At 45.0% G+C, this 19,835-nt stretch overlaps 2 protein-coding genes across 2 annotated transcripts; both read left to right on the top strand.

The window, feature by feature from the left end:
• The first annotated feature begins 9,990 nt into the window (after positions 1–9,990).
• LOC125510463 (28 kDa ribonucleoprotein, chloroplastic-like) lies at positions 9,991–12,252 on the top strand. Its single transcript, XM_048675646.1, has 4 exons — positions 9,991–10,513; positions 11,178–11,279; positions 11,528–11,809; positions 11,939–12,252. The coding sequence occupies exons 1-4, from the start codon at positions 10,067–10,069 to the stop codon at positions 11,999–12,001; spliced, it is 894 nt and encodes a 297-aa protein (XP_048531603.1). The 5' UTR covers positions 9,991–10,066; the 3' UTR covers positions 12,002–12,252.
• A 5,393-nt stretch (positions 12,253–17,645) lies between these two features.
• On the top strand, positions 17,646–19,559 carry LOC125556625 (trans-cinnamate:CoA ligase, peroxisomal-like). The gene has a single exon (XM_048719311.1). The coding sequence runs from the start codon at positions 17,720–17,722 to the stop codon at positions 19,373–19,375; it is 1,656 nt and encodes a 551-aa protein (XP_048575268.1). The 5' UTR covers positions 17,646–17,719; the 3' UTR covers positions 19,376–19,559.
• Positions 19,560–19,835: the final 276 nt, after the last annotated feature.

Below are 19,835 nucleotides of genomic sequence, written 5' to 3'. Positions count from 1 at the left end.
ACTCGTTCCTGTAACACATCATCCCGTGATCAAACTCCTTGATCACATTGTGCACATTATGATGATGTCCTACCGAGTGGGCCCAGAGATACCTCTCCGTTTACACGGAGTGACAAATCCCAGTCTCGATTCGTGCCAACCCAACAGACACTTTCGGAGATACCTGTAGTGTACCTTTATAGCCACCCAGTTACGTTGTGACGTTTGGCACACCCAAAGCACTCCTACGGTATCCGGGAGTTGCACAATCTCATGGTCTAAGGAAATGATACTTGACCATTAGAAAAGCTTTAGCATACGAACTACATGATCTTGTGCTAGGCTTAGGATTGGGTCTTGTCCATCACATCATTCTCCTAATGATGTGATCCCGCTATCAACGACATCCAATGTCCATGGTCAGGAAACTGTAATCATCTATTGATCAACGAGCTAGTCAACTAGAGGCTTACTAGGGACATGGTGTTGTCTATGTATCCACACATGTATCTGAGTTTCCTATCAATACAATTCTAGCATGGATAATAAACGATTATCATGAACAAGGAAATATAATAATAACCAATTTATTATTGCCTCTAGGGCATATTTCCAACAATATCATTATATTATCTTGCTATCTTAATGCATCTATATACTTGGTAAAGGGTGGAAGGCTCGGCCTCTCGCCTAGTGTTCTGTTCCACTCTTGCCGCCCTAGTTTCCGTCATATCGGTGTTATGTTCCCGGATTTTGCGTTCCTTATGCGGTTGGGTTATAATGGGAACCCCTTGATAGTTCGCCTTGATTAAAGCTTTTCCAGCAATGCCCAACATTGGTTTTACCATTCGCCACCTAGCCTTTTCTTTCCCTTGGGTTCTACAGACTCAAGGGTCATCTTATTTTAGCCCCCCCCCCCCGGCCAGTGCTCCTCTGAGTGTTGGTCCAAACTAGAGTCCTGTGCAGTGCCCCCTCGGGGAAACTCAAGGTTTGGTTTTAGTTGTATGGAGCGCTCATCTGAGTGTGCCCTGAGAAAGAGATATGTGCAGCTCCTATCGGGATTTGTCGGCACATTCGGGCGGTGTTGCTGGTCTTGTTTTAACCTGTCGAAGTGTCTTGAGTAACCGAGATACCGAGTCTGATCGGAACTTCTTGGGAGGAGGTATATTCCTTCGTTGACCGTGAGAGCTTGTGATGGGCTAAGTTGGGACTCCCCTGCAGGGTTTGAACTTTTGAAAGCCGTGCCCGCGGTTATGGGCAAATGGGAATTTGTTAATGTCCGGTTGTAGATAACTTGAACCTTAAGTTAATTAAAATGAATCAACTGAGTGTGTTACCGTGACGGCCTCTTCTCGGCGGAGTCCGGGAAGTGGACACGGTGTTGGAGTAATGTTTGCGCAGGTTGCTCTCTAGTTTCTCGCACGCGCTTTGCCTCCTCTTCTCGCTCTCTTTTGCGAATAAGTTAGCCACCATATATGCTAGTCGCTTGCTGCAGCTCCACTTATATTTACCTTGCCATACCTTTAAGCTTAAATAGTCTTGATCGCGAGGGTGCGAGATTGCTGAGTCCCTGTGGCTCACAGATTACTATTACACCAGATGCAGGCCTGATGATTCCGCTCCAGGAGACGCACTTGAGCTCAAGTGGGAGTTCGACGAAGACTCTCAACGTTACTATGTTTCCTTTCCCGATGATCAGTAGTGGTTCCCAGTTGGGGGTGAACGGGACCGTGTCGCATGTTGGGTTCTCTTTTATTTTGGCGCCGTAGTCGGGCCATGAGTGTTTGGATGATGTAATGTTATTTATGTACTTGATTGACGTGGCGAGTGTAAGCCAACTATGTTATCTCCCCTTTCATTATTATATTACATGGGGTGTTGTGAAGATTGCCTAACTTGCGACATATGCCTTCAATGTGATTATGTCTCTAAGTCGTGCCTCGACACGTGGGAGCTATAGTCGCGAGGGTGTTACACCGTGCCCACGGTCCTGTACCGTGCGCACGGGACCCCCGTGCCCACGGGGTCTAAACCCCCGTGCGCACGGGCTATCCAGGAACTATTGCCTAGATTTTTGTCTATCTCCTTGCCATTTATCTTACACTTGTACTCATTTGTGCCTCGTGCTTTGTGTTGTTTGGTTTTTGTGTGTGTTTCAGACTCCGCTGACAAGAGGTCTGAGCTTCGTCGCAAGCGTGCAAAAGGAGGATCAAAGGACTTCACCATTGCTCGTCGTCAGCCGTCTGAAGGCATGGGTCAGGGGTCTGGGACAGGTTAGGGCCGTGCTGCCTCAAAGCGGTCCATTGTTGAGGCTTCCGATGAATCTAAGGAAGAATATGACTCACAAGATGATGAGATAGAAGAAGAAGAGGATCATGGTGAGGAAGATGAAGAAGATGATCGTGATGAGGAAGATGAAGAAGAGGAAGAGGAGTCTAGTCCGGAGGAAGCCACTCCGGTAGGCGTCACCTTCGGAATATGCCTCTTGTCAAGTGGACCAAGCTAGAGATCTGGGCTGAGAGACAGAACCATCCGTATGTTAAGGCCACGGGTATGGGAATGGATCCCCGTTTCAAGAATTGGTTTCAGCAAAGAATCTATCATGAGCTTCTTATGACCAAGTCAAAGAAGTTTGCTCCTCACAAGCAAGTCAACACTGAGAGTTTGCGCGACAATGATCATCTGTATCCCGGTGTGTACTCCGCTCTTGAACGACTGGGTCTGATTCTGTTTGTCACCTTTAACCACCCCTACAATGAAGATCTAGTGATGCAGTTCTTTGCCACTCTGTACTTCTCCAATGATTCTGCTCGCACCCTCATATGGATGTCCGGAACGTATCAGTGCTCAGCTCCTATGGCAAAGTTCTCCGAGATCATTCCCTACCCTTTCATGGATGAAGAGACTGTTTCGGATGAGTTTGGCATTGTTCGGGAAAGTGGGCAGCGCACTAAGGATGAGATTGCCTTTGCTTACAGACAAGAGAAGTCGTTTGTCACTAGGTCAATCAAAGACCTCTTGCCCCTCTATGACACCATGCGCCATATCCTGCGGTATACCCTCACTCCAAAGGCCGGGGATTCCCATAACATTCGGAGCTCCATGCTTGATATCTTTGTATATCTTCATCAGAAGAAGAAAGTGGATGTTCTGGATTTCATGTACTACAGGCTGCGTCAGTGTGTTCAAGAGAACAAGTCTTTGATCTATGCTCCTTTCATACAGGCGTTGATTGAGACCGTCTGTCCAGCAAAGTACATTGCTAGCTTCAAGACTGTTGTTCCCAAGCGCAACTCCAACTGGACCCCAGCTGCTCCTGCTCCCTATGTGCCCATCAAGAAGGGGCGCAACCCTAGGCCTGAGGATCGTGCTACCTACACTCCAGGCATGTCGTCTACTGCACGGATCCCTCGTGGTAAGGCCAAGTCTATTGGCTCTGAGGCCATCTTTGCCAAGGGAGAAAAGAAGTCGCTGTTCAAGACCTTGAGCAACATGTTCAAGATGTGTCAGTCGATTCAGTGTCGTCAGATCAAGGAAATCAACAAGGAGAAGCTTGTTCAGCGTGAGCAGAAGGCAGCAAGGGCTGCTGCTGGTGAGGAGGTCGGTCCAGGTCCTGAGGATGTCGACAGTGAGGCCACTGCTCGGTCTTTCCCAATGGCTGGGTGGCGTTTTGATGATGATGATGATGCCTCGAGTGCTCCTCCTCTTGTCTAGTGGGTCTCATGTCGCCATTTGTCTCCTTTTTGTTGTCTTGATGACAAAGGGGGAGAAGTGATGTGTGTGTTTGTGTGTGTGTTGAGATCTCAAGCCTCGTGTTTCTCGCTGTTGGTTGGTTTTAGTTGACTTGAGATACTCTTATTTCCTTTCCGTCTGTGTGGTTGTGAGCCTCTAGCGTTATTGTGAGACTCTAGCTTTATTATTGAACCTTGCTATTATCCTCTTATGTTTATTGGGTCTCACATTATTTGCTCACCACACTGTGTCATGAGATCTAGGCACCGTTATAGGTTTATTTTGATGAATCTCGTGACTTATCAATAATGATCTTGGTCGAACCTCCTATGGGTGTACTAGATGCATTCTTGTTTTCGGGCACACATATAGGGGGAGCTATCATGATCATTATTTGTTCCATGGCTTTCTATCTATTTATCCTCTTTGCCATGCTCTAACCACGTTGTCATCAATGCACCAAAAAGGGGGAGATTGGAAGTGCTAATGGCACTTAAGCTATATTTTGGTGTGATGACAATGTGGTTAGTTGAACTAATACCGGTTGCTAAAGTTTATCTCAGGTTATTGGTTCTAAGTGCCCGCGATGGAGATGTGCAACCCCCCCCCCCATTTCAAAAAGGACAAAGGCGTGGTCTTTCGACGCTTCGAAGGTTTAGTTTTGGTTTGCTTCGAGTCATAGGAAAGACCACACTATTAAGAGGGGTCTGTGTGGATAAATGTTGTGTGGGAATGCCTTTGCCGAGCCTTACTCTCTTACCCTTCCCACTCCAACCACCTCATATGAACCTAGTGTGTGTGCTGTGGTACTCAGAAAGTTGCAACAGTAAGTTACTGGGTACCCCGTGCGCACGGGGTCCTTTGACCCCCGTGCGCACGGGGTACTGGGTAACTCTCTGGGTACCCCGTGCGCACGGGGTCTTTTGACCCCCGTGCGCATGGGGTACTGCGTAACTCTCTGGATACCCCGTGCGCACGGGGTCTTTTGACCCCCGTGCCCACGGGGTGGTGCGATTGTCTCTGGATACCCCGTGCGCACGTGGCTGACTTAGCCCGTGCGCACGGGGTCCAACGGGCAGAAATCCCCACCCTCACATGAACACTATAAAAAGGCCCTTCTTCCTCCTCCAACCTTTAACCCTAATGTCTTGTTGAGCTCCACCATTGCTACACCCCATTTTGCTCAATACTCTCAATCCCTCAACCCAAACTTGTTGAAACTTTGGGGATTGGGAGAGCAAGACCCGATCTACAACTTGACCAAACCAAATCGCGTTCCCCGCAACATTTCTTCCCCATTGACTTGTTACTCTTGGAGCTTGGGCTCCTAGGCGGTTAGAGGTTCCTCCGGAAGCTCCCTTGCTTGTGGTGTGCTCCGGAGAAGTTTGTAAAGGTGTGGTGGTCGCCTTCAAGACCAACCCCGAGTGGTTCGAGGCTCATCCGTTGGGGGTGACTCAAAGGAGAATACGGTGAGCCTTTGGTGGCATTCCGCAAGCTTTGGCTCCGGCACCGCTCCAAACGGAGATTAGCTCTTCCCCAAGGAAGAGTGAACTTCGGGTTAAAATCCACGTCCTCATCTCACTTGTGGTTAATCCTTTCCCGCACCTTTCTTTGTTGTTGTATGCTTGTTGGCTTGCTAAGTAGCTTGTTGCCTAGCTTTTCTTCTTGGAGCTTGCTTGTCATATAGGTTGCATTCACCTAGTTGCATATCTAGTAAACTCTTTTATCCGCTAAGCCTTAAAATCTACTAGAAAGATTAAAATTTGTAGTCTCCTATTCACCCCCCCTCTAGTCGACCGTATCGATCCTTTCACCTACTTCAACAACATGGTGATGTTTTCTTTCAGCAGAACCATTCTGTTGATTTGCATGTGGACATGAGACATGATGTGAGATGCCAAGTTGCTGAAAAAAGGAATTGAGTTTCTTGTATTCACCTCTCTAGTCAGTTTGCAAGGCAATGATCTTGGTGTTAAGTTTTCCTTCAACAAGATTTTGGAAATTCTTGAAACACTTCAGAACTTTTCTTAAGAAGATAAATCCAAGTATATTTGCTATAGTCATCAATAAATCTTACATAATATGAGTATCTATCAACTGAAACAGGAGCTGCCCCCCAAACATCTGAGAATACAAGTTGTAAGGGTGAAGTAGAGATACTGGTAGAGATAGGTTATGGTAGCTGATGACTTTTATCTTGTTGACATGAATCAAAAACTGACTCGATGCTAGACTCATGAGAGTGAGGAAGCTTATTTTTACTAAGAACTATTTTAACGATAACTACTGAAGGATGACCTAATATACTATGCCACTTTGAAGAAGACGGCTTGACGGCGTCAAAAGCTTGTTTATTCAATGATGATGATGAAGATATGAGTGGGTAAAGGCCTCCCACGCATTTGCCCCTAAGAAGAATTCTCCTCGTGTCCAACTCCTTAAGCAAAAAGAAATAAGGACAAAACTCAATGAGAACACGACTATCAAGTGTGAACCTGTGAACAGAGACAAGATTTTTTGAAGTTTGAGGCACATATAGAACATTATTTAGATGCAAGTTTTTCATGGGGGTTTTGACAATTGAACAACCAACATGAGTGATTTCCATACATGAACCGTTTGCGGTGTGATTTTGATCTAGCCCGTGATACTTGTCTCTGGTCATCAACTTGTCCAGCTCACCCGTGATGTGGTTTGTGGCTCCGCTATCCGCATACCAGTTGGTGTCGATGCCATAGCCATTGGTTACAGCATTGGCCTCCTTCTCTTCATAGTCATCTTCTTCATAGCGATCCCAACATGCACGGGTACCTCCTGCATGAAACTTGTAACATATCTGGCACTCGGGGTAATCCCGGGGTGGTTGTGGACGCAGCAGCAGCTGCTGTTGTGGACGACCTCGATAGCCTCTAACACCATTGCCGGCGGAAGGAGAGGGAGGAGCCTTCCTCGGCCACGCCCTCTGTGGACGCGCCCACGGCCTCGGCTTTTGCACTGGTCGCGCCCCCTATACACCGTATTTGTAGAAGAGTTGAAGCTGCTCTCTGTACAATCGCCAAGCATCTCCACCCATTGATCGAAGGCAGAAATCTGGGCGAGCAACTCATCCACGCTGATGGCAGATTTGACAGCGACAATGGCCGACACAACGGAGTCATACTCGCGATCAAGACCTGCAAGAACGTAGTCCACCATCTCGGGATCAAAAATAGGATGGTATGCTGCTGCGAACTCCTCTCCAAGGTTCTTCATCTTGGCGATGTAGGTGGAGCTGGACATGGACCCCTTATTTGTGGTGGTAATGGCGATCCACAGGTTCGTGATTCTGGATTGGGACTGTAATGCAAAAAATATAGTGATTGCAGTCCATAGATCGAAGCTGCTTTCCTTACCAATAACTTCCACAAGGATCTCCTTGGGGAGTGAGTTCAACATGTAACTAAGGACCTGTTGATCCTTCGATAGCCACGTCGCGTACAATAGATTTGGCAACGCGATCGTGGTCTTGTCCGACTGCTGCTGCTCCACCGTGGTTGGGGGCACGACATCGATTCCATTGAGAAGCTCCGTGACCTGCGCTCCTCGTAGGCCATACATCACTTGAGCTTTCCACATGAGGTAATTCCCCTTTGCCAACTTCTCGGATGGAGGAGGATCGAGGTTGAGGACGACCGTGGTCAAGGTGGAAGACATGGCGATGGAAGGAAGTTTTTCTGGTAGCAAGATGATTGGAAAGAGGATGGCTCTGTATACCATGTAAGTTTTGGAAGCGTTCCTACACCTCGAGGGAGCCATGTGGTGTGTATATATTGGGACGAGAAGAAGCCCTCGTTGTGGCGTACACGCAAGGATTTGATCGATCTATTGATTTGTTCGTTACAGGAGATAGAAGAGATTAAACAGAGTTACAGGAGGAGGTTGAGATTAAATGGACTCCATAACTTAATATATCTAACACTTTGCACCCCATGACAATCAAATACAGTAGAAAAATAAGACGTTGGGTTTTACCTCTTCGAGAGGGCCCGAACCTGGGTAAAACATCATGCCCTTTTTATCCTATTACAATCCACACAAGATCACCAGCTCAGGACTCCGTATCCGAGATCCGCTTGATTCACCCTCGATACTAGGAGAGGACATCTTTGTCGGTTCCGTCCTGGGCCACTTTGGGCGGCCCACGGCAAATACCAAGAAGACTTGGGAAGGATTGTTCAAGACAAGGACTTCGTATCCATGGAGGACTCCTCTCCACCGATGTAGCCGACTAGGACTCTAGTAACTCTAGAACCCTGGTATCTTATATAAACTAGGGATGGGCTAGTAGATAAATCTTACAAGTTAGACAGATCAGACAATCTCATGCTAGTCTTACACATAATCTGTACATAGTCCAACACAATTAAGCACAAGCAAAACACATAGTCTTATCTCCTCAGAGAGGCTGAGCCTAGGTAAAATCATGTGTCCTTGTCACCATCGTTCCAAGAGATATAGCTTAAGGCCCCCTACCCTGAGATCTATCGATTTAGGTTTCGTCATCAACCCCACAGGAGTTTGAGTGGTGTATTCCATGTTCTACCATCATATTCAGTGGGTGCATGTGCATGATTACGTCTTTATAAATTACAACCCTAGAATATAAACGATAAACACCTATTAATACTTTTCTTTACATTTTTACAAATTATTACCCCCTCCGTCCGGAATTACTTGTCGCATAAATGGATAAAAATGTATGTATCTATAACAAAAATATGTCTAGATACATCCATTTCCTCGACAAGTATTTCTAGACGGAGGGAGTATAATATAAAATGTTGACCATGATTTTTTGTGACATAATTACTGACATACATTTTTATCTGACATTTTAACCAAAAGAATTTATAAAAACCTAGTGTATCATTTTAAAGTTCAAACTTTAATGGTTACAAATACAATTTGTATACAATCCCTTTTTCCATGGGAATTAAGTTACTCTTTTCTTAAAGAATAGCCACACTCAATATCAGCCAAGAAGATGAAGAACACTCCTAGTTTGTGCCACTTAGATGTACTGCATAATGTCTGTTTCTATTTAGTATATTCAAATTTCTTGACAGAGATTGTGAAATGCACGAATATACAAAATACTATAATACAGTTTTTTAGAGTAGGATGGGAGGGGCATTTGGGCTCCCGGAGCACATGCTCCCGGGTGAACAGTAAAGCAAAAATATATGTTAAATTTTTTAAAAAAAATCTGAATTTTTTTGTCGATGTTCGTGTTAGTGTCGCAAGCATGCATAACAATTTTAATGTGAAACGGAGCAACAATTTTTCATCGGTGAAGAAAAACAAATTTGGGGTGACATTTTGTGTTCAATTTGTGTTTTTCACACAGGCCAAAATGCTTAACCTTTTCCCTCAAAATTTGCAGGTAGCATTTGGATGTGACTAAGAAAACATAAAAATTTGTCTTGATTTGTTGACATTTAAAAAAATATTTTTGGGCCCAGGAGAATGTGCTCCCAGGAGCCAAATTGAATTTCCGGATCGTCTAGTTCAGTTGCAACTAATAGAAGATTCGAGAGTGTAGGTGTCAATGAGTTTGTTCTTGATTTCTTTCCTTTCCCTAGGGAGTTGGCACTGCTTATAGTTTGTTCATTCTTCAGTTGTTATTTTCATCATTCTTGTCCTTTTTAAAGTTTTTAATTGGTCAAAGTGATGGGTGCTCCATGTAACATGCCATCACTTCTATTGTCTTGGCGATCATCTTTTCATGCAATGCAAATGACCATCGCTAGAATACACATGAATATCAACATATTTTTCATCTATTCCATTTCATTCTGTATATGACTGGAAACGTGGAATGAAAATGTTTAACTTTATCTTTCGTCCCTTAACTATTTGATTCATGCGGGTCTCATCCATCAACTTCAAACAAGACAACTTGAAACTTCAAATACACAGGCGTCACATAAAATTCGAATGAACGGGGCATAAAAACGTTGAACTATGTTATGCGTTGTTGCTTTATAGCGATGATGGTGAAGCCCGGCCGCAAGGTCTTATAGAGAAGAAAAGGAAACTTACTATCAACTTTGAACTTGTTTTTAGTTTTTTTTTAGACAATTGAACTTGTTTTTAGTGTCGCTATCAACTTTGAACTTGTATTCTTATAAACCAAAACGGTGGAAAGCAGCCTGGCCCGGCCCGGTCCAGCCCAGCCCAGAGGCAGGATAAGGGGTACGAGGGAAGAAGGAAAATATAAAAGAAAATCCCGCAAAATCCTCACTCTCTTTCCTTCCTTCTCCTCCCCAAACCCAGAAAATCCCTTATCCCCTCTCCCCCTGCTCCTCGACCGTCCATGGCGATGGCCTCCTCCACCACCGCCTCCGTCGCCGCGGCGTCCCTCCGAGCGCTCGCCGGCGCCTCCCCGGCCCCGCTCCCGAAGCCGTTCCTCGTGCTGCTCTCCCCGGCGCCCCCGCGCCGCCTCGGCCTCGGCCTCCGCGCCGCCCGCCCGCGCGGCCCGCTCGCCCCGCTCGCCTCCTCTGACTCCTTTTTCGAAACCTCCGCGGCCGTCGACGTCGCCGAGCCGGAGGACGAGGCCCTGGAGGCCGTCGCGGAGGAGGAGCCCGCCGTGGCCGAGGAGGAGGAGGATGTGGCGGCCGAGGAGGAGGAGGTGGAGGAGGTCGGGGAGTACGTGGAGCCACCGGAGGAGGCCAAGGTGTACGTCGGCAACCTGCCCTACGACGTCGACAGCGAGCGCCTCGCGCAGCTCTTCGAGCAGGCCGGCGTTGTCGAGGTCTCCGAGGTGAGCAGCTCTTCCTCTTACCTAGCTACCTCTTCGCTGCTGCTGCGGTCCTTCCTTTGTCCGCTCGTCCGTCGGTATGCATACATACGCACGCTTGTTTGCTGACAGAATGCCTGAAATACCGGCTTGTTAATAAGTACTCATAACCAACTCCATTGGTGAATAAAATGCCACAAACTCTGAAATTATGCAGTTACACAGAACTGAAAATTGGCCCATTCAGTTCTATACAATGTCTAGTTGAATGCGGTGGCTACCCTGTTGGAGCTCACTAGGAGGGGCTGCTAGATTCTTCTTGGCAGCTATTCAAGCTGCGAGGAATGCTGTGTGCAGGTGCTAGTAAATAAAGTTTTTGCTCGTAATTTTGTCTTGGATTGTCTGTTACATTGTTAGGTACACTTGTACACCTTTTCCAGAAACTGGAATTAAAAAAAAGTCCATCCTACTGTGATGTGGCTTCTAATAAGAAGTTCCGCTGCTGAGGATTTAAATGCATTTCTAAAGAAATATTTACTGTTTCTTGACCTTATTACAGTTGATTCATGCCTAGCGTCGTCTTGGCTTTATCACTATTTTTGGAGGGGCAGTCGGACAGTAGATGCTTGGAGGCTGTATGCTTTTCCTCTTTGTCCTAAAATTTGGTTTCTGTTTTGTGGATGTGCAGGTCATCTACAACAGAGAAACCGACCAGAGCCGTGGATTTGGGTTTGTCACCATGAGTACAATTGAGGAGGCTGAGAAGGCTGTGGAGATGTTCCATCGCTACGTGAGTGAACTTGATGATGGGACTGTTGTGCTTAAATATTCTGATTTCAGTTATTGGAACCTGTATATAATGGGTCCTCCTGGTTTGCATTTGCATATGTTTCCTGTTATAGGTCCCATTTTAATTGATCTGTGTGTTAGTTATTATTACTCTCCAAGTTCAAAGTCGTGTGTAATTCATATGCTGCTTAAGCATGTGCTAAAGAATGTACAAACATTTGCTTTGCTGACTGACCTTACTGTGCGCAGGATGTGAATGGGAGGCTGTTGACTGTAAACAAGGCAGCTCCTAGAGGCGCCCGGGTGGAAAGGCCTCCCCGTGATTCCGGCTCTTCATTCAGGATCTATGTGGGCAACCTGCCATGGCAAGTGGACGACTCTAGGTTGGTGGAGCTGTTCAGCGAGCATGGCAAAGTGGTCGATGCTAGGGTCGTCTACGACAGAGACACTGGGCGCTCACGGGGATTTGGTTTCGTGACAATGGCGTCGCAGGAGGAGCTGGATGATGCCATCGCTGCCCTCGATGGACAGGTTAGTTTAGCAATCATTTGATTCCCCTATCACTTTTACATACCATGATAGCTGCATGAAACAAACCTTGTTTTACCAAGATAACCAATGCCGCATTGGTCTCACATTACTATCTGATGAATTCTACAGAGCTTGGAGGGGCGTGCCCTAAGGGTGAACGTCGCAGAGGAGCGGCCACCTAGGAGGTTCTAATGAAGGTGTATTTGGCGGTGGACTACGACAAGATTGCTGCGTAAGAGACACGATAGCACGCCTGATACCGGCTTAGACCCCCCATCCATCCTTGTGTCATGTCTTGTCTACTCTCTCCAGTGTTTTTCTCTTTTGCTATCTGCCTCTTGCTTCCATGTTCTCAATCTGTCGATGCAATTCAAAAGTTTTGTCTGACATACTACGTATATTTAAGCCCCATGGGTGTGGTGTTACACCGAGATTCATGCTCACCTGATATTGGAAAAGGATCCAAAACTCCCTTATGCGAAATGGATCTGAAATCTCCTTGTGACCCTGGTTGAATACCTATGACTACATGGTCGCATGCTTCACATCAAGCAGTGCAATACCGATTCCCAGTCCTGATACTACAGGGAAACCTAGTGTACCTATATATGTGCGAGGGTTCGACATTTTTGCTCCATCGCCATGGGCCGATGCCCCTGGCGAATCACCCCGGGTTCTGACGATGGCTCGTCGTGCATTGCCATAGCTACATGTTCAAGCTCCGTTGTGTCTACTCAAAGTCTAGCTAGTGTCAACCGCCGGCTGGCAGACAGGTTTGTCCGCCGCAACTGGGTTACCAGAGCTGACGGCCAGTTCGCCTGGTTTTTATTTGTCAGTCGCCCGAGCCTAGGCTTGTCGACTCTCACCGGCACCGCCACTGTTGCCTGTGTTGTCGGCCAAGATTGCTGGGTCGATGCAAAAAGGCTGAATTATTACGACTTACAAACCACCTGCATCTTGAAATTTGAGTGAAAACTTTTAAATGTATTTCGCTTAGAAACTGAAGGGTCTACGGGAAGAATCAGAGTTTTGAAGGGAAAATATTGAGTTTGTAGGGAAGCTCATTTTTTTCATCATTTCACGTTGAAACTTTTTATATTGAATTTACACCATTGCAAGTACCATGTACAAATTTGGGACTTTCCTGAGTTCATTTGATATACTTAAGAGTATATAGTGCATTTTAAATATTTAGTGAACATAAATCAAATTTCTACATGCACATTAAGGAATGCTCAAAACTTGATGTGAAAAACTCATTTAAGTTATTGATCATTTATTTAGGTCATGTATGCAAGAAAAAAAATACAGGTTTATTAATTTGATATGCGACACACGTGGCTCAAGGCCGTCTTCGGTTTCTAAGCATGCAACATCTAAGTTCCTTTTTAAATCTTTTTCAATATTTAACCACATACTCTACAAGTCGTGTAACGTCACCATGCAAAGTTTCTAAGTGTTTGGAGAACAATTAAATTTCTGTAAATTTAGTAAACCATTTACCTGAAATTAAGTTTGTGTTTGAAATTTCACATCTATATGTTCGAAAGTACCAACATTTGTTTCATAAATTCTAAATATATACTAACTCCCTTCCACCTGGTCTTCCTTCCATTTTTTGGAAAATTTTAAATTTAATTGCAATTCAAATGTTCATTATAATAAAATACAAATTTATTCACAAAATTCCTAAAGTATAGCAAATGAATCCTACAAAATTTAAATAACTTTTCATACAATACCATAAAACAAAAATATACTAAAACAAATGCTAAACCACTAAAAAATAGAAAAAAATACCTAAATAGCATACTAGTTTTTTAGGTGAAATAACGTACTAGTGGCAGACGCCTAAGTGCACCCACTACAGGTAAGGCTTGGTCCATGGGCTGGCCTGCTCAGTCGGAGGCGTGTGCGCCAGTTAGTGAATTACACTATGGCCGGCGTTTAAGGCGTGGAATAGGAAATTCACTCTTTGGCAACAACAAAACAAAATTCCACCACATACTTGGGCTTGGTCTGAAACACAACAGAAATTTACTCAATACCTTGTAAGACACAAGACAAAAAACGAATATAAATGAACAAAAATAAAGAGAAACAAAGATGAAGTTTTCTAATAAATAATGAATTTAGAATTTTGCTCGATCACTTTTTTTGTCTTTGACAAGAGGGCACACGTACGTACCTGCTGGCAGCGACCAGCCTGAGTGGTGCATGCTTTGGACATACGTCTTCCTCGCCCCCCAACACAAGGCAGTATTATATTTTGTTGAACATATTCCGGAAACTACACATAAGTGTTTGAGATCATAGATATGTTCCTCTGTGTAAGTTTTGATCGATCAATCTAATGGAACTTAATTATGTTTTGAGGTATGTGTATTTATAGTTATATACAAAGTTAGAGTTCAATTAATGTTCACATGAAGAGAATGATCAAAGGCGTAGGCAGTCCTATAAATATGTGTAGTTTTCTAATCAAACAAACTGAAATGAGAACTAAAAAAATCAAAATAATGAAGTTTTGCAAGGAAGAATCAAATTAGTGGCATTGCATTACCCTTTAAGAAGGAAAATGAAACAAATAATGATGAGATTTGCACAAAATTTACATAGAAATTTCATTTTTTTTTCATAATATGCAAGAATAAACATATAATAGTGGAATTAAAAAAAGAAGTTTCCTAACAAGGAATGAATTTGTGGCATTTGTATTTCACCATTAAATAAGAAATAAAATGAAATAAAAATAAAGTAAAATCAAAATAATTACATTTTCTAATAAAAATCTATTAGTGGAATTAGTATTTTCTTTAAAGAACAAATAAATATTGATTTAAAAAATTGCAAAAAACTTCAAATATTTTTTAATCATATGCAAGAACAAACATATAATAGCGGAAGTCCCGCAAATTGAAGTTTTGTAAGAGAAAAATGAATTAGCGGCATTGGTATTACCCTAAAAAGGAAAAAAAACTCAACAAACATCAAGATAATGAAGTTTGCTAAGCAAGAATTAATTAGTGGCAGTAGTATCACCCTTTAGGAAGAAAAATAATTTTAAAAAATTATAAATAATGAATGATCAAATCTGCACATAATTTACACAGAAATTGCTCTTTTTATATACAAGTATAAACATATAATAATAGAACTTTATGAAAAAAAGTTCTTAAGAAGAAATGAATTAATGGCATGAGCACTACTCTTAAAGATGAACGAAAAATTAAAAAAATCATAATAATGAAGTTTTCTAAGAAAAAAATAAATTAGTGATATTGGTATTGCCCTTCTAAAATAAAAAAATAATTTTCCAATGGGATTGGTAAAACTCAGCTAGATGAGATATAGTTTGGTCTCATTCACCAGCACAACCATTGGATCGAAACTGGCCCCACGATTAGTATTGTTGGCTCCTTTCTTTTTGGGTGGGAGTATTGTTGGCTCAGGAGCGTTGTATGCGGCCCGTGGTGCGTTTTTGTTTTCCGACGCGACCCATGTATCAAGAAAGCTTTTTTTAGGGAACCCAAAAATGTTGTTGTGTGTTCATCAGCAGCATCCAGTAACTAGAGCAGTCTATCTATTATGTTGTGATCCAAATTCAAGTATAAGGAGAAATGCATATTTCTGACGAGCGAGCGGAGTGAGGCCCGTCGTTGTAGGCTTTAGTATTGACCTAGGTCACCTGTGTAATATATATCCTTTGTAAGCCGCCACACGGGAGGAGTTGATTGGTTGTAAATCCCCGACATTTGTAGTCTTCCTCGATATATTGAAGATTTGCTGGCTGGTGTCCTGGTGCGCGTGGTTTTTCCCCTTCATGTTGGAGGGGTTTTTCACGTTAAATCTCATGTCTCCAGCTTGTTTTCGTTCTTTGTCTCGTTGTTTTGCTTGTCGTATCTCTAACACTATCCACATTGCTGAGCTTTTTTATTTGCCTCACAGGGAGAACCGCGAGTAAAAGTACGTGCTTTGTTTTCAACATGTTTTTTCTTTTGATTTGGACGAGAAAAAAAGTACTGGGAGCGTAGGCTTTTTTGAGCATATCAGTTCTTTTTTTTCGCGGTTGTGAGCATATCAAGTCGATTGACTACTAACATCCAATGTTTTTTATTTTCACATTTTCAGCTATTTGTATCCAAAGTCGCTATTCCATGTTCATTTCAGAGTCAATTTTTTCTGCTTTCACTAAACTTATTTTTGATTCCTTTCTAATTTTTTGCAAGTTTTCATATCTACTCGTTTTTTTGTTATATTCTTTTTGGTTTTTCATCGTTTTGTCGTATTTTAATTAACTAATTAAAAAAAGTTCATTGATTTTGAAAATAAATTCGATATTGATTTTTTTCACAAATTTGAAAAAAAGTTCATCGGTTTTGAAAAAACCACAAATTTGAAAAGAAGTTCATGGAATTTGGAAAATGTTGATCAATTTTTTTAAAAAAGTACATGAATTTGAAAGAAGTTCATCAATTAGAAAAAATATTCACGATTTTGAAAAAATGATCATGAATTTGGTAAAAATTTCCTTTATTTGAATAAAAAGTTTGTGAATTTGAAAAAAGAAATAAACCAATCACAGAGAAAAAAGAAAAATAAAATAAAAGTAAAGAGAAAATAAAATAAAATATTTTTAAGAAAGGAGAAATGATGGAAAAACATGTATGTAATCACACCCGTGTGAGGTGTTCGGGTGGTTATCACGTCGAATCCTATCTTGTGCGCATTTTTTGCAGTTTAGAAAGTAGAAAAAAGTGAAATGGGCCGCCTCAACGTGTTGAGGCGCTATGCGCCGTTTGGAAATTAACGAAGGAACTAGCGCCACGAGCGTCGTTTCGGAAACTCTTGCCAAAAAACTGATGATAAGAACTGAAAAACACAACGAGCCCATAAAAACTCCATTGTGCCAAGCCAATAGGCAAACAAAAAAAAATACAAGAGACAAACATCGCTTTGGCCATGAGGAACAAGAAACAAGTGTTGGTGTGGCCTGCAATGAAATTGAATTTAGACGAGTTCTATGCCGAAATCACTAATGAAGGGGTACCCCTTGCAATCTGGGAGTTTCTCCATATGTCCATCTATTCAAAATGTTTTACCTCTTAAACCGTGCATCCAAATTGTAAACCGTTTTCATCATTGGATTTCTCGCATCAAGATCTTAGAAACTAAATCCCGTGTTAATAGGTTTTGACGAACTTTGTTTTTTAAACCCTGGAAAAACCGGAATCCCTCCCCCCCCCCCCCCCCCCCACACACACACACACACACACATTTTTTCTATTTCCAAGTTGTGCCTCTCGCGGAAGTAAAACTGTGCTTCCATAAGAAGTAAATCAGCGCCTCCAGGAGAAGCAAATCTATGCCTTTTGTGGAAGAAAAACATGTTTTTTTTTCATTTCCTGTGCCTCTTATGGAAGCAAATTTGTCCCTGCACAAGAAGCACCGTGCATCTCACGAAAGAAAAAAAACATATATTTTTCAAAACTTAGGGATAATAGGGCAAAAAACATAAACCCTCCAAAAAAACACACCTATAACCCAGAAACACTTTTAAAAATCACAAGGGAGCGTCCAACACGCGACACAGGGCAACAGCTGAGAGTGCGTGGCGTGCTCTTAGGGGACCAAAAGTGAACTTTGAGGGACTCCCGCAAGTGGTACCCTCAATTAGTTGCTCTAGTTCTATGCACTCCCTATTTTACAAAAATGATTTTTTTTTGAGTGGCTGTGAGAAATGAACTGATCCAGGCGACTAGTCCCTACTCGATCGGGCCCATAAATACGTACGCCTGCTAGCCTTGGAGCCTCTCAACTATAGTAGTCCTATATACTTAAACTGAGGACGAAAAGCAACTGATCGGTATTGAGCTGAAGGTATACACAGTACGGTTGTTGCTGGAGGAAATGGAGAACCTTCCCAAGCGTCCGGCTAACTACGTGCCACTTAGCCCGGTTGGGTTCCTGCCGCGCGCCGGTGCAGTATACGGTGACCGCACGTCCGTCGTCTACCGGCGTCTCCGCTTCACGTGGAGCCAGACGTACGTGCGCTGCCGCCGCCTTGCCGCCGCCCTCCTCTCCCTCGGCGTCCGCAAGAACGACGTCGTCTCCGTCCTCGCCCCCAACGTGCCGGCGATGTATGAGATGCACTTCGCCGTGCCCATGGCTGCTGCCGTGCTCAACACCGTCAACACGCGCCTGGACGCCAAGGCGGTGGCGGCCATCCTGAGGCACTCCCAGGCCAAGGTCTTGTTCGTCGACTATGACTACGTGCGCCTCGCCAACGACGCGCTACAGGTCGTCGCGGATGCCGGCGCGCCCGTCCCGCTGGTCGCCGTCATCGACGATATTGACAGGCCCACTGGCGTCCGACTCGGCGTCGGTGAGCTCGAGTATGAGGCGCTGGTCAGCGGCGGCGACCCGGCCGCGGAGCTGCCCTCGTTCGCGGACGAGTGGGACGCGGTCACGCTCAACTACACCTCCGGCACCACGTCGGCGCCCAAGGGCGTGGTGTACAGCCACCGTGGTGCGTACCTCAACACCACGAGCCAGCTGCTGTCGTGGGGGGTGGGCACCGAGCCGGTGTACCTCTGGACGCTCCCCATGTTCCACTGCAACGGGTGGACGCTCACCTGGGGAATGGCAGCGCGCGGCGGCGTCAACGTCTGCATCCGCGAGAACCGCGCCGCCGACGTCTACCGTGCCATCTCCGACCACGGCGTAACCCACATGTGCTGCGCGCCGGTGGTGCTCAACATTCTCATAGACGGCATCGGCGAGGCCCAGCGGCTGGCGGCTCCCGTCCACGTCCTCACTGGCGGGGCCCCGCTGACGGCCGCCCTGCTGGACCGCGTCGAGCGGGTCGGTTTCAAGGTGACGCACTCGTACGGACTCACGGAGGCCACCGGCCCCGCTCTGGCCTGCGAGTGGCGCCACGAGTGGGACCTCCTGCCGCTCCCGGAGCGCTCACGCCTCAAGGCCAGGCAGGGGGCCAGTGTCCTGTCTCTCGCCGACGCCAGCGTCGTCGACAGCAACACCATGGCTAGTGTGCCGCGCGACGGCAAGTCCATGGGTGAGATCGCGCTCCGCGGCAGCAGCATCATGAAGGGGTACCTCGACAACCCGGAGGCGAACGATAAGGCCTTCAAGGGCGGGTGGTTCATGACGGGCGACGTCGGTGTCGTGCACCCGGACGGGTACATCGAGGTAAAGGACAGGTCAAAGGACGTGATCATCAGCGGCGGCGAGAACATCTGCAGCAAGGAGGTGGAGGAGGTGCTGCTCCAGCACCAGGCTGTGGCGGACGCGGCGGTCGTTGCCATGCCTCATCCACACTGGGGCGAGACACCGTGCGCGTTTCTCGTGACCAGCAACAAGGCTACCGGGGTCTGCGAGGACGAAGTGATCGCCTTCTGCCGCGAGCGCATGGCGCGCTTCATGGCACCCAGCAAGGTGGTGGTCGTCGACGCCCTCCCGAGGAACGCGCTAGGTAAGGTTGACAAGGTGAAACTACGCGCTGCGGTCCGGAGTTTTGTGCTCCCCAGGGCCACGTCTAGGCTATAGGTTCGGCGCCCATCATGCACGGTGATAAGGGCAATACGGTGGTAAATATACAGCAGTGTCAATGTTGTACCACTAAGTATGGCGTGGTTTGAACTTTGAATGGATGTTGTTTTGATTGTTATATTGTAATTTGTACTATATTCTACTTTCTCTGTCTCATAATATAAGAGCGTCTTTGATGCTACACTAGTGTAAAAATGATTCTTATATCAGGTTTGCTATTTCACATCTAGATATAAAATAGTTATCTCACGTCTAAGTCTAAAACCATTAGATCTTGTTTGTCTTTAAATTTCGTGCTAACTTGATCTGGTGTTGCTTGTTCGCATGCACCCTTCGCCAGCCCCTTGTCTTGGCTGCGTCAGCCCATTATATCTTGTTGTTTATTTTGGGCTGCGTTGTCATGTGGCTAGGACGGGCCACTTTGTCTTTTTTTTTTCTTGTCCGCATCAGTCCGTTC

Source organism: Triticum urartu, chromosome 5 (genome assembly GCF_003073215.2).
Source record: "Triticum urartu cultivar G1812 chromosome 5, Tu2.1, whole genome shotgun sequence".
In the NCBI taxonomy this organism is placed as follows: domain Eukaryota; kingdom Viridiplantae; phylum Streptophyta; class Magnoliopsida; order Poales; family Poaceae; genus Triticum; species Triticum urartu.
The sequence above is the reverse complement of the archived record's forward strand: the minus strand, read 5'-3'. Positions and strand labels throughout refer to the sequence as shown.

Coding starts and splice junctions, on each gene's coding strand:
- LOC125510463 (XM_048675646.1), top strand. CDS start 10,067: ATGGCGATGGCCTCCTCCACCACCGCCTCCGTCGCCGCGGCGTCCCTC. Junction 10,514..11,177: donor GCGTTGTCGAGGTCTCCGAG/GTGAGCAGCTCT, acceptor GTGGATGTGCAG/GTCATCTACAACAGAGAAAC. Junction 11,810..11,938: donor TCGCTGCCCTCGATGGACAG/GTTAGTTTAGCA, acceptor TGAATTCTACAG/AGCTTGGAGGGGCGTGCCCT.
- LOC125556625 (XM_048719311.1), top strand. CDS start 17,720: ATGGAGAACCTTCCCAAGCGTCCGGCTAACTACGTGCCACTTAGCCCG.